Source organism: Pristis pectinata, chromosome 9 (genome assembly GCF_009764475.1).
Source record: "Pristis pectinata isolate sPriPec2 chromosome 9, sPriPec2.1.pri, whole genome shotgun sequence".
NCBI lineage: Eukaryota > Metazoa > Chordata > Chondrichthyes > Rhinopristiformes > Pristidae > Pristis > Pristis pectinata.
Genome location: NC_067413.1, coordinates 44,206,186 through 44,221,714, shown reverse-complemented (window position 1 = coordinate 44,221,714; position 15,529 = coordinate 44,206,186). Strand labels below are relative to the sequence as shown.

Below are 15,529 nucleotides of genomic sequence, written 5' to 3'. Positions count from 1 at the left end.
AAAGTAAAAGCAAAAATTCAAAGTTTCTTTTGGTGACAAGACTGTTTATTATGGTTCAATATGCAACACTGTTCATTGCTCCATTACATAATTTTTCAATTCAAAAGATAAAAAATTGCCAAAGAGAGCAATGTGAGAGCTTCAAAGTTCAAACAGTCCAGTGGCTCATGTTATGAATCATGATTGTTTAACAAACTGTCCATGACTGCATAGTGTGTGACTAAATATTCCACTTTAACCATGATTTTCTTCCATGGAATTCATATGCAGTCCGATACATTTTAAAATGTTTTGCTAATTCCTTTAATATCTAATATTGATCGTCACAATCACTTTAGGCAAACATCACTGAAAATGTTAGAACTTTCATGTATGTTCTCACTCTCGTCTATATTGGTTTTATAATACATCTCAGTAATACCAAGGTGATAACTTGTTTATTGAAACAGCAAAGTGTAATCTCATGTAGATGCATCCAACAAATCCACAAGTACAACCAGCTTTTAAAGTGCAGAAACACTGATGATTTACCATTTATACCGCCACCATTTGTACTTAATTTATGACATACAAGGACCCACCCCAACAAAGGGAATTCAGTCGCACCAAGATTGTGAAAGTAGATTTATTCCTTTCTTGTACCCAACTCTTCCCTAGATGTACCGTGCACAGCGTACGTGAAGTTGGGCTTGAGGATACATATTACATTCTATTGTCCAAAACACTGAACCAAATGGAAAAAGTTAAAATACAAGTTAGGGCAATAAACTAAATATCAACTTTTTTCCCACTTTGTACAGAGTTTAAAGTAAACACTTGAAGACAGTCAGACTCTGACTAAGGTTCAGATAATGAAACTCTACATTTACTATGACAATCCTGTGCTACAATAGGGTCATCCATACGTAAAAAGTAGAAAAGAATTCTTGCCCCTGCAAAGGTCAAGTAACATTTATTCTTCAGCCATTTGTGTTGCACTCATTTTGCAGAAAAATCCGCAGTAGTCCCTCTTGGTTTACCTAATCCAATTTTTTGTCCAGGTAACAAATTCCTTGGGAGGAATAAAAGCTCCCAAACATCACCACAATAGTATGGAGAGTAGGCAATGTGCAATTTACTACCCCTGCGACATTTGAAGTCGATGACCTAAAGTACAGTCAGTCAGATAGTCTACTGCACCAAAAAAAACCATGTTTATGGTTAATGTTGTTGACTATGGTCACAACTGGTCATCAGCAATGTATTCAAATACGCTTGCTTCACCTTTTCTTGTCACTCGCTTACACTGATTTTGCTGCACTGCTCCAGAATGTTTGCTCTGGAATAGTAACAGAGTTATTTGCATTCAAATTGTCACAAAACATTTATTTTCATACATAAAACATGCATTCCACTAAAAACAGCATTATGAATTTTTATGAAGTGGAAAACTCTTCAACACATCATAAAATTATGAAAGTTATAATTTGATAATGGGATACCTTTTATTCAAAGCTTGTACACCTTCTATTTGATGAACTCTGGTCTGGAAACTTGTTAATTAATTCTCATTCATAGATTCAAAGAGATATATAGCATGGAAATAGGCCCTTTGGCCCAACTTTTCCTTGTTGACCAAGATTCCTAGCTACATGATATCCATTTTGCCTGTATTTGGCCAGTATCCTTCTAATGCTTTCCTACCCATGCACCTGTCCAAATGTCTTTTAAATGCTGTAATTGTACCCACCTCTACACTTCCTCTGGCAGCTTGTTCCATATACCCACCACCCTTTGCGTGAAAAACTTGCCCCTCAGATCCCCTTTAAATGTTTCCCCTCTTACCTTAAACTCCCTTACCCTGAGAAAAAGGCTGACCATCTACCCCCTCCTAATTTTATAAAGGTCACCACTCAACCTGCTTTGCTCCAGGGAAAACAGTCTAGCCTATCCAGTCTCTCCTAATAACTCAAGCCTTCAAGTCCTAGCCAAGTTCCTGTAAATCTTTCCTGCACCCTCTCTAGTTTAATCACATCCTTCCTATCTGTGGCACACAATACACCAAGTAACGAATGATTTCTTCAATTGTAACATGACATCCCAACTCTTATTCTCAATGGCTCTGCCAATAAAGGCAAGCATACCACATGCCTTCTTCACTTCTCTGTCTATCTGTGTTGCCGCTTTCAGTGAACTATGTACTTGTACCCCAAGGTCTCACTGTTCAATAACACTCTGCAGGGCCTTGTCATTCACTGTGTATGTCCTGGTCTGGTTTAACTTTCCAAAATGCATCACTTCACACTTGTCAGAGTTAAATTCCATCCACCATTCCCTTGCCCACTTTCCCAGTTATTCTAGATCTTGTTGTAGCTTTATACAACCTTCTTCACTATCCACTATACCACTAATTTTTGTGTCATCTACAAACTTACTAATCATGCCACCTACATTCTCCTCCAAATCATTATAATATATGGTGAAAAATAAAGGACCCAGCACCGATCCCTGCGGCACACCATTGGTTACAGGCCTTCAGTCTGAGAAACAACTCTCCACTACCAATTTCTGCCTCATACCACCAAGCTAATTTTGTATGCAATTTGCTAGCTCACCCTGGATCCTATGTATTCTAACCTTCTGGCCCTTGCCTACCATGTGAGACCTTGTCAAAAAGCATAGCTCAAGTTCATGTGGACAAGGTTACTGCCCTGCCCTGTCAATCCTCTTGGTCACTCTCTAAAACAAAACTCAAATCAAATTTATGATACATGATCTCCCATAAACAAAGCCATGCTGACCATCCCTAATCAGTCCTTGCCCTTCCCAATGCAAATAAATCCTGTCCCTCAGATTTGGTTCCAGCAACTGTCCCACCATTGATGCAAGGCTCACCAGCCTATAGTTCCTTGGCTTGACCTTGGAAGCCCTTGTTAAATAAAGGCACAACATTAGCTATCCTCCAGTCTTCTTTCTTTCTTATTCAATATTTGTATTAATTCCAGATAAAAAAATACAAAGTACATGAAACAAAGGAAAAACAAAATGTTACAAAATAGATTGTATTGAATCACACTTGAAATCACAATGTTTCATATTAATAAACAAAATGGTGACTAATTAGTATTAATTAAATTGGAATAACAGTCTTCTGGTACCTCACCTGTGGTTATACAAAAATATATAGGTTGCCCTTTAGTAAACAGGGGAGTATAATTCATGGCAAATGAGATACTCCATTCATTCTCAACTTGGCACCAAACAAACCTATTCAGAGAATTAGACCTTTTCTTTGAATACAGTCAAAAATCTTAGCCCAAACAAAACATTGGGCTAGATTTTTGCATCAGGACACCCCCAACAGATAAGATGTAACTGAACAATTCCCGATCATAAACCTTCAAGCGCCTGCCCTGGGATATGCTGGGGATACATTGGACTTTGTGGAGTCCAATGGGCACTGCCAACTTCCACTGATGTCCCATTTTTCCTGCTGGAAAATATGCTCATCAAGTAGTGCTAGGTTACTCTTGACTAGAGTACAGCGGACCCCACTGAAAGGAATGGGTGAGATCAGTTGTTGGGTGCAATGGAATTAGAGCTTTTTTGTAAAATTTGATTTAATTAAGTTTACTTAAATTTGGTTTTTTTGAGTCTTGTAATATTTTTTTAATTTTTTTAAAAAATTATAGTTCACATGTGATTTTGAGTGTCTGTGACAGCTTTGGCAACCAATGAAGCTGGGGTTTGGACCACACTGTCTGTCAAAGCTGCTCTGTCGGCACAGACAGACAGTTTTGCCGGGAAAGGCTTATTGTGGCACTGCACTGCATGGATAAACCCTAATGTGTCGGGAACTGAAGAAGACGGCATTTAGCAACAAATGGCCTGGTTCAAAAACAGACAGTCAGCAATCTCAGGGCAGTAGAAAGTCTGCCCCAAAAACGTAAAGTATGATGACCGTATGTTGAAGAAAAGAGAACAGACAAAGCAGATTCAGTGGAATTGAACTGATGTTGGTGATTATCCTCTTAGGCCAGAAGTTAAATGAAAGCGTGTACTCTGTGTAAGGCCACTAGTGGACTATCATTTCATACATGGCCATGAATGCCAAGTCTGTTCAATATCTTAAAGGCACAAATCTAAAGTCACAGTGTTGTTGAATTAAGAATACAGCAGTAAATGGAAATGGGAAGTGGCTACATACACTGATCCATTTGCTGGAACACATTCTTATTGCACTTAACTTTAAACTGGAAAGCAAATATATCTTGGTTAAGCCAGCAGCCGGATGACACTTGCAAACTGGCTTGGCTTTCAAAATCAAATAGAAAAATGAAAACTTTGAAAAATATAACTCTTTCTTGATGAGAATTGATTCAATTTACATCACAAAGGCAGAGGACAAGGCAGAGAAATAAGAGGTTATTTTGCATCTATCTCCACTGAAGATAAGAATCTGCCAATGTTACAGAAAAGAGTGACGTAGTAGTTCCAGGATTAAAAAGAGGAGCTTGGCAGACTTAACACCTCATCTGGATAGATTGTATTTTAAGTTACCAAGGGAAGGAAGGGTGGAAAATATGGAGGATCTGGCCACAATTCTCTGTAGACATGGGGGGTGGTAAGCAAGCGGCGGAAGGTAGCAAATGTTACATCCCTGTTTAAAAAAAAATGAATGGGAATTCAAAGCTGATGAGTCACATATTTGGAGACAATAATCTGGGACAAAATTAACTGCATTTAGAAAACTCACTGCCTAATAAATGAAAAATATCAAAAATTTGTTAAAGGTAAATAGTGTCTGACTAATAATCATCAGTCAAGTATCATTGACAAAATAGTGGAAAGGATTGTTGTGGTGCATTTACAGTTTTGAAAGGCATTTTAAATAATAGGCTTGTTAGTAAGTTAAAGCCCATGGGATGTAGAGTCAGTCATTTCTTAGATATGAAGAGGCTAAGGGGCAGGGACTAATGAATGGTTCTTTTAGATTTGGAGCAATGTATGCAGTGGTGTTCCTTGGCTATTAGGACCATTTCTATTTTTGATACAAATTCATGACTTGGATATGTTCAGAAGCAAATAATTTCGATGTTTGCAGATGACACACAAGTCAAAAATGAGGACAATGGTAACAGATTTTAGAAGAACATGGATGGTGAAATGGGCAGATGCAAGGAAGATGAATTTTAAATGCACAGAAAGTGGATTGATGCATTTTGGTAGCAAGTTTGAAGAGGGGCAATATGACATAAATGCTACAATTATATAAGGGTTCAAGAACAATGGTGTACAACCAAAAATCTTTCAAGGTGGGAACAATTCCTATTAACTGAATACATCCAAACTTAAATAAGACAACATACGCATCATTCAACTCAGCTCCCTTCCCAAACATTTCCCTTGAAGGCATTGCTAGCAAAAACTCAGAGGTAGGCATACATCAACTTTCATTCCTGAGACAATGTGAGAGAAGAGCTCTGATTTGGAGAACACGGAATTGACAAAAATCACAATTTCTTTTCCTCCTCCTGAAATTTTGACTATGAACAGTCCTTACCAGGTTAGACTGAGTATTCCAGGGTTTTGGTTTAAAATCTGGGTGCCACACTCTCCAACTGCTGTAGAATGCAAGTTCATAAATTAATTTATGTTCTGACAAGATACAAGTTATTATAGAGATTTGATACAACTTTTTATCCTGGAACTGCTTATGACAGGTTTATTAAATATATTATGCGGCATTTAATACAGTAAATGTTATGGAGGGCAAGTACATCAACCATGAGTAATCTATAACTAAAAGGCTTGGATAAAGAGTATTGGAGCAGTGCACTACATTAGGAGTTTCAGCGCAGGGTTAAAGATATCAATTACAAATCATTTTAAATGAAAATCCATCAGGTAGTACCGAGCCAGTTGCAAACACAGCCTGTGCTGTAATTCTCTTGGGTCTATTCAATACTTACGCATGACAGAGGAGGAGACATTCCTAGTATCATGATCCCTGTTTTTAGAATCTCAATACTTTATAAAGAGAGTGCAGCAAGTCAGCCTTCAGCATTACATTCACTGGAGTTAAATGAAAATCCATGTCCTTATTTTGATTGTGCTGCCTAATTATTAACAGGACTGAAAGCAGAGAAGATCATTGGCCAAAAAGTTCAATGATAGACTTGTATACAGAAACAACAATGAGGTAAGGGCAGAAAATGCTAGAAACACTCAAGTTAGGCATCAGCTGTTGGGGAAAAAAGACAATGGTCAGATTGGAAGACAATAGAAACATAGAAAAACCTACAGCACAATTCAGGCCCTTCGGCCCATAAAGCTGTGCCGAACATGTCCCTACCCTAGAAATACTATGCTTACCATAGCCCTCTATTTTTCTCATCTCCATGTACCTATTCAACAGTCTATTAAAAGACCCTATCGTATCCACCTCTACCACTGTTGCCGGCAGCCCATTCACACCACTCACCATTCTCTGAGTAAACGCTCCCCTGACACCTCCTCTATACCTACTCCCCAGCACCTTAAACCTATGTCCTCTTGTGGCCACCATTTCAGACCTGGGGAAAAGCCTCTGACTATCCACCCGATCAATGCCTCTCATCATCTTATATACCTCTATCAGGTCGCCCCTCATCCAAGCATCCCTCACTCCAAGGAGAAAGGCCAAGTTCCCTCAACCTGCTTTCATAAAGCATGCTCCGCATTCCAGGTAGCATCCTTGTAAATCTCCTCTGCACCCTTTCTATGGCTTCCACATCCTTCCTGTAATGAGGCGACCAGAAATGAGCACAGTACTCCAAGTGGGGTCTGACCAGGGTCCTATATAGCTGCAACAATACCTCCCAGCTCCTAAATTCAATTCCACGATGATGAAGGACAATACACCATATGGCCTTCTTAACCACAGAGTCAACCTGCGCAGCCTCTGATCCTCCACACTGCCAAGAGTCCTACCATTAATACTATATTCTGCCAATCATATATGACCTACCAAAATGAACCACTTCACACTTATCTGGGTTGAACTGCATCTGCCACTTCTCAGCCCAACTTTGCATTCTATCATGTCCCGCTGTAACCTCTGACAGCCCTCTGTACTATCCACAACACATCCAACGTTTGGTGTCATCTGCAAACTTACTAACCCAACCCTCCACTTCCTCATCCAGGTTGTTTATAAAACACATGCCAGCTTACCAGCTTTGGAAGCAATGGCCAGGTTTGAATGTGCTCCGGCTATTGCTATATTTATAATCCAAAACTAATTGTTTTTTCCTGCATCTATTATTAGTACTCCATTACAGTGTTTCATCTACCTTAATTTCAGAACATGTTTCTATGGAGTACTGTATTAAGTAGTAATCAGATACTGAGAGAAAAACACTAAGGGGTCAATAAACAGATTTATAAGGTTACACTTACAATAACAATCTTAGATCAAGAGAGCTAGGAGGAAGCTCACATGCAGCATAAACACCAGTATGGACCCGCGGCCTAAGTGGTCCATTTTTTGTGCTGCATATTTCTATGTCGAATAGTGGGTAATAAACCACAGGAGAGGCCCTTCAGCCAACAGTCAGCTCTCTGCTCGTACCAACCAATTAATCCCATTTGGTTTAGAACTCTGGCTCCAATGGAAATGGCTTTGTCCTGAACATTAAATCCTTTTTTTCTTTCCACAGATGTTGCCTAAACTATCAAGTGTTTCCAGCATTTTCTGTTGTTATTTCAGACTTCAAGCATCTGCAGTTCTTTGATATTTAACGAGGTAAAAGAGTTGGAAAGATCCGCTGGACAAACCAAATGGCGATTGGCAAAGCAAGGTCACATCACCCAAAGCAAGCATCTCCTAATTGATATCTTAGGTCAGCTGAGAACAATAGTTGCCTTTGAAGATAAGGGAGCTGCCACTTAAATGCGTCCAACATTGGGATAAACATACAAACATAGAACAATACAGCACAATACAGGCCCTTCAGCCCATCACGTTGTGCCGACCTTCAAAACATGGAGAAGGGGCTAATTAATAGTAGGGAATAATAGTTGGGAAGTGTGAGAAAAGCAAACCATAGAACCATAGAACAATACAGCACAATACAGGCCCTTCGGCCCACCATGTTGTGCCGACCTTTAAACCACGGCCTAAGACTATCTAACGCCTTCCTCCCACATATCCCTCTATTTTAACTTCCTCCATATGCTTATCTAACAATCTCTTGAACTTGACAACGTATCAGCCTTCCACCACCACCCCAGGCAGCGCATTCCAGGCACCAACCACTCTCTGGGTGAAAAACCTCCCTCTGATATCTCCCTTGAACTTCCCACCCATTACCTTAAAGCCACGTCCTCTTGTATTGAGCATTGGTGCCCTGGGAAGAGGCGCTGGCTGTCCACTCTATCTATTCCTCTTAATATTTGTATACATCTATCATGTCCTCCCCTCATCCTCCTTCTCTCCAATGAGTAAAGCCCTAGCTCCTTTAGTCTCTCCTCATAATCCATACTCTCTAATCCAGGCAGCATCCTGGTAAATCTCCTCTGCACCCTTTCCAACGCCTCCACCATCCTTCCTATAATGAGGCGACAAGAAACTGGACACAGTACTCTAAGTGTGGTCTAACAGAGTTTTGTAAAGCAGCATCATTACTTTGCGGCTCTTGAACTCGATCCAGCAATTTATGAAAGCTAACATCCCATAAGCTCTTCTTAACTACCCTATCCACCTGTGTGGCAACTTTCATGTGATCTGTGGAAATGAACCCCCAGATTCCTCTGCTCCTCTACACTGCCCAGAATCCTGCCATTTACCTTGTATTCCGCCTTGGAGTTTGTCCTTTCAAAGTGTACCACCTCACACTTCTCCGGATTGAACTCAATCTGCCCACTGTCAGCCCAGCTCTGCATCCTATCAATATCCCTCTGTAAGCTTCAACAGCCCTCCACACTATCCACAACACCACCGATCTTTGTGCCATCACAAGATCACAAGACAAGGGAGCAGAAGCAGGCCATTCGGCCCATCGAGTCTGCTCCAAGGAAAAGGGAAAAAAGAAATGGGGTTGGGAAAAAAAACAAAACTATTCTAATCCCATTTTCCAGCCTTATCCCCATATCCCTTGATACCCTGACTATTTAGATATCTATCTATCTCCTCCTTGAACACCCCCACTGATCTGTCCTCCACTGCTGTGCGTGGCAAGGAGTTCCACAATTTCACCACCCTCTGGGTAAAGAAATTTCTCCTCATCTCTGTCTTGAAACTGTACCCTCTAATTCTAAGATTGTGCCCTCTGGTCCTGGACTCGCCCACCAAGGGAAACAGCCTAGCCACATCTACTCTATCCTTTCTTGTCAACATTTTAAATGTCGCTACGAGGTCCCCTCTCATCCTTCTGTACTCCAGTGAGTACAGTCCAAGAGCCGACAACGCTCATCATACGCAAGCCCTTTCATTCCCGGAATCATTCTCGTAAATCTCCTCTGAACCCTCTCAATGTCAGCACATCCTTCCTAAGATGTGGGCCCACAAACTGCGCACAGTATCCAAATGAGGCCTCACTAGTGCCCCGTAGAGCCTCATCAACACTTCCTTACTTTTATACACTATACCTCTCGAGATGAATGCCCAACATAGCATTCGCTTTCTTAACCACCGATCCAACCTGGTGATTAACTTTTAAGGTATCTTTTACAAGTACCCCCAAGTCCCTTTGTACTACCGTACTTTCAATCTTCTCTCCTTCTAGATAATAATCTACCCGCTTATTTCTGCTTCCAAAGTGTACAACTGCACATTTCTCAACATTGAATCTCATCTGCCATTTCCTTGCCCATTCTCCTAAACTGTCTAGGTCCCTCTGCATCCTTCTATTTCCTCTATGCTCCCTACTCCTCCACTTATCTTGGTGTCATCCGCAAACTTAGCCACACAACCATTTATTCCATCATCCAAAATCATTGATGTACAAGGTAAAAAGGAGCGGCCCCAACACCGACCCTGCGGCACACCACTAGTAACCGGTAACCAACCAGAACGAGATCCTTTTATTCCCACCCTTTGCTTCCTGTCAACCAGCCAATGCTCCACCCATTCTGTTATCCTACCCATAATTCCATGACCTCTCATCTTATTAATCAGTCTCTTGTGAGGCATCTTATCGAAGGCCTTTTGAAAGTCTAAATACACAACGTCTACTGCCTCTCCCTTATCCACCCCTACCGTGATTTCTTCAAAAAACTCCAATAGGTTGGTCGACAGGACCTCCCCTTCACAAAAACCATGTGAACTAGGTCGCAATCTTGCCTTGCCGCTCTAGGTATTCGGTTAACCTCCTCCTTGAGGATAGATTCACAATAATTTTCCCACCACTGACGTCAGACTAATAGGTCTGTAATTTCCTTTGTGCTGCCTCCCACCCCCTTTCTTATACAACGGAACTACATTCGCTACCCTCCAGTCCTTCGGAACGATGCCAGAATCTATCGATTCCTGGAAAATAATTGCCAATGCCTCCGCTATCTCTACAGCCACCTCCTTCAGAACCCGGGGATGCACCTCATCCAGTCCGGGAGACTTATCAGTCTTAAGCCCCTTTAGTTTTCCTAGCACCTTCTCCCTAGTAATCTCAATCTGAACTCAGTTCCAATTTGTGAGGACTCCTGACTAACCGGCACATTGCTTATGTCCTCCATGGTGAAGACCGATGCAAAATATTCATTTCAATTCCCTTGCATCTCACTATCGTCCATTATAATACCTCCTGCACTGTTATCAATTGGTCTATGTCAACCCGTGTCTCTCTTTTATTCCTTATGTATTTAAAAAGCTCTTAGGATCCTTCCGAAAGTTGTCCGCCAGCTTCCTTTCATAACTCATCTTTGCTTTCCTAATGACCTTCTTAGTTTCTCTCTGCAGATTTTTAAAAACTTTCCAACCTTCTGTTTTCCCACTAATTTTTGCTACTTTGTACGCCGCCCCTTTTGCTTTTATTTTATCCTTCACCTCCTCGTTATCCACATCTGTGCCTTTTTTCCATTCAAAACCTTCTTTTTTCTTGGAATATATATATCCTGCATTTTCCTTATTTCCTGTAGAAATTTCTTCCATTTCTCCTCCGCCGTCCCTCCAGCTAACTTACTCCTCCAATCAATTTGGGCCAACTCTTCTCTCATACCTTTGTAATTTCCCTTATTCCACTGAAATATCGATACACCAGTTATCAGCTTCTCCTTCTCAAACTTTGAAACTAAACTCAATCATATTGTGATCATTTGTTCCCAGTGGTTCCTTTACCTTTAGTTCCCTGATCACCTCGGGTTCACTACACAGCACCCCATCCAAAACAGCCGATCCCTGGTGGGCTCCTCAATAAGTTGCTCCAGAAAAACATCCCTTAGACAAATCGCCCATAATTATCTTCACATTGTCACTCTGGCACGCTTTTTCTATCTCAATCTGCAACTTATGGTCCACTTCCTGACTGCTGTTGGGGGCCTATATATCACTGCTACTATTGTCCCTTTACCCTTGCTATTTCTTAGCTCCACCCATAAGGATTCCACTTCTTCTGGCCCAATGTCCTTCCTTTCTATTGATTTTATATCATTACCAACCATCATGGCCACACCTCCCCCTCTGCCTACCCGCCTGTCCTTCCTATACACTGTGTACCCCTTGACATTCAGTTCCCAATCACATCCATCATGAAGCCACGACTCAGTGATTGCAACGATGTCATATTTATTAACCTGTAGTTGTGCCACTAGGTCATCTACTTTATTCCTGATGCTACGTGCATTTAAATATAGTACGTTTAGACTGGTATCTGCTATTGATTTTATTGTACTTCTATTGTTCAGCAGATTATCCTGACTTTCTACCTGTCCATCCTTCTTACTATCTTCGCTACCTACTATCTTAGACATGTTCCTGTAGACCTCATCCCCTATCCTAACATTCGGTATCCTGACATCCTCATCCCCGATCCTAACATTCTGTATCCTAACATCCTGATTTGTTGTACTTCTATTATTCAGTAATTATCCTGACTTATCACCTGCCTGTCCTTCTTGCCATCCTCAATGGATTCGTTTCTATACACTTCCTCCCTCACCTTAGCATCTGTAACCTAGCATCCTGGTTACCATCCCCCTGCCAGATCAGTTTAAACCCTCCCCTACAACTAAATTAAACATTCCCGCCAGGGATATTGGACCCTTTGGAGTTTAGGTGCAACCCATCCTTAGCAAATAGGTCTTTGCCTCCCCCAAAAAAGGTCCCAGGTATCCAAGAATCTGAAGCCCTGCCCCTTACACCAGTCACTCAGCCACGCAATTCAACTGCCAGAGCTTTCTATTCTTCCTGTCATTGACACGTGGCATGGGTAGTAGTCCTGAGATTACTACCCTTGAGGTCCTACTTCTCAACCTTCTCCCTAATGCCTTGTATTCCTCCTTCAGGACCTCTTCTCTTTTTCTACCTACATCATTGGTACCTACATGTACCAAGACTTCTGGCTGCTCACCCTCCCCTCTCAGAATATTCTCGACACGGTCCGTGATATCCCGTACCCTGGCACCAGGGAGGCAACACACCATCCGAGACTCATTGTCAGTATCGCAGGAATCTGCTATCCGTACCCCTTACTATCGAATCCCCAATAACCACTGCATTTCGCTTCCTCTGCTGAGACCACAGTACCAGACACGGTGCCAAGGCCTGGCTGCTGAGGTCTTCCTCTATGAAGTCATCCTCTCCCAACCAAATCTAAAATGAGATATCGGTTTTGAGGGGACCGCCACTGAGGTGCTGTCTACATATTCTTTATAACTCCTGTCATCTCCTGCTCGCGCTCTCCCTAACAAACCGAAGGTTCATCCAGCTGCTGCAAACTTGCTAACCCCACCCTTCCACCCCCCCTCATCTAAGTCATTAATAAATATCACAAAAAGTAGAGGTCCCAGAACCAATCCTTGTGGGACACGTCTAGTCACAGCCCTCCAATCTGAATGCACTCCCTCCACCACAACCCTCTGCTTTCTACAGGCAAGCCAATTCTGAATCCACACGGCCAAGCCTCCCTGGATCCCTTGGCCTCTGACCTTCTGAAGAAGCCTACCATGCGGAACCTTGTCAAATGCCTTACTAAAATCCGTGTAGACCACATCCACTGCACTACCCTCATCAATCTTCCTGGTCACCTCCTCAAAGAACCCTATCAGGCTAGTGAGGCAAGATCTCCCCCTTCACAAATCCATGCTGGCTGTCCCTAATCAGTCCATGATTCTCTAAATGATCATAGATCCTATCTCTGATCTCCGATGGATAAATTTATGCTTCCATTTGCCCACCAACAAATTGTACTACTATCCATGGATGTTAGGTGGGAACAGGTAAAATAATAAATTAATTTTTTAAAAAAGAGTCACTGAACTAGTTATGGCCATTCTAGTTAGCACATCATCTACATCACCTGATGTGTTAGCCCAGACAATATTAAATTTCAATTTTAAATGATTAAAACAAAATTTATTAACCTCAGCAAGGCTTTGTTTCACACCAATTGCAACTCACATTAAAGCAGAACTGATAGTAAGTTGATCATGGCACTGAGGAAATAGCTGAATTAGTACTTTTATCTTAGTGGAAAGATACAAAAAGCTTGAAGTTGTTGTTGCAATCAGTAACTGTGTGAAATGTGAGTGCACCAGTAACCAAACCTTCAATCCTCTTAAATGTTTTACAGTTTCTAATGGAGCTTCATGAATTACTAACAACCAGGATTTGTGGCATAAACATGACACAAGCAAGTTTCGTTTCCATTCTTTGGTGGACGAGAATCTGACAGGAATGATAAGGTGGATACCGAGAGCCCGTTTCTCAACTGCATAATCTAGAAATAGGAGACAGACTCTGGATAAGAAGCATGGCTGAAGTTAAAAAATTCTTTATGCTGAGGATTGTAATTCTTCACTCCAGTGGATGTTCAGTCATTGAGCGTGTTTCAGGGCCAAGAGTAAAAAATTTTGGGTGTAGAAATCCAGCAACAAAATGTACACGAGCCATTGAATGTACCGTGATCGTACTGAATGGTGAAGCATAGTCAAGGAGCTGAATAGACTGTACCTGTTATGTTCTATAACATACTATAATTAACTTATGTACATATTCAGCATCTCTTAAATACTGAAAATATTTTAAATATTAAAATGTTTTCATGAAGAAAAAGCTCCCAGTAAATTCAAAACATAGAATGAATGCACTTAATCCGAGACAGATAACATCCGTTTAAAGATATTGAAAGCAATGCAAGAGGTGAAATGTCAGTTCACTACGATATAAAATGCAACATCTCTGAATAGGTAGAGAAGTCAGTGCAGAGAGCACAATGGTGAATGAATATTGTCATCAGGAATATGATAAGGAGACGAGCAATAGATTGTTTTAGGAAACAGAAATAACAGCATACAAGTCAGAGAAGCCATAAAGGATAATCAAGGGGGGGGTATTAGATTTGTCTTCTAGAGTGGGAGAATAAAAATACAAAATTCTCTGCCACAAATCATTGATGAAGCAATGTCTATGAACTCTTTCAAATGGGAATTAGATCATTGATTGGAAAAGGAATATTCCAGGACATGAAGAGTATGAGTGAAACACTTGCTTAGGCTCAATGAGTTGTATGCCTCATTAAGGGTGTAATATCATGAAAGGTACAAGATTAGGTTTTAATTGATGGAGGTGACATTCGACACTCTTGCCTTAACCAGTCAGGACATTGAGTACAGGAGTTGGGACATCATGTTGCACCTGTACAAGTCGTTGGTAAGACCACACTTGGAGTATTGTGCACAGTTTCTGGTGACCAGCTATAAGAAGAACGTCATTGAGTCAGTAGTAAAGAAGGCAAATGCAACGTTAGCTTTCATTTTGAGAGGACGAGATATAAAAGCAAGGAGTACTGCTGAAACTTTATAAGATGTTGGTCAGACTGCATTTGGAACATTGTGAGCAATTTTGGGCCCCATATCTAAGGAAAGATGTGCGTGACCCTGGAGAGGGTCCAGAGGAGGTTCGCAGGAATGATCCCAGGAATGAAAGACTTAACAAATGAGGAGCGTTTGATGTCCTTGGGCCTGTACTCAATGGGGTTCAGAGGATGAGAGAGGGGTCTCATCAAAACCTACTGGATTACTGAAAGGCCTGGATAGAGGGTACATGGAGAGGATGTTTCCATTGGTAGGAGAGTCTGGGATCCGAGGGCACAGCCTCAGAATAAAGGGGTGTCCTTTTAAAACTGAGATGAGGAGGAATTTCTTCAGCCAGAGGGTGGTGAATCTGTAGAATTCGTTGCCACAGGGCTGTGGAGGCCAAGTCATTGGGTGTATTTAAGGCAGAGATTGATAGGGGTTGAAAAAAAAATCAGCCATGATTGAATCGTGGACCAGACTTGATAGGCTGATTGGCCTAATTCTGCTCCTATGTCTTATGGTCATTAAGTTGGAAGGGATGCACAAAAGATTCACATGG

General features: G+C 41.3%; 1 protein-coding gene across 3 annotated transcripts in view; it reads right to left on the bottom strand.

Moving 5' to 3' along the window:
* Nucleotides 1-609: 609 nt before the first annotated feature.
* Nucleotides 610-15,529, bottom strand: part of LOC127574461 (sorting nexin-31-like) — a 92,837-nt gene continuing 77,917 nt past the window's right edge. For all 3 annotated transcript variants that reach the window (XM_052023479.1, XM_052023480.1, XM_052023481.1), the window contains 2 exons: nucleotides 5,543-5,603; nucleotides 610-1,318 (listed from right to left, as the gene is read on the bottom strand). In XM_052023479.1, the coding sequence (XP_051879439.1) occupies nucleotides 5,574-5,603 (30 nt within the window). In that variant the 3' untranslated portion in view covers nucleotides 610-1,318; nucleotides 5,543-5,573. The remainder of the gene's footprint in view (nucleotides 1,319-5,542; nucleotides 5,604-15,529) is intronic.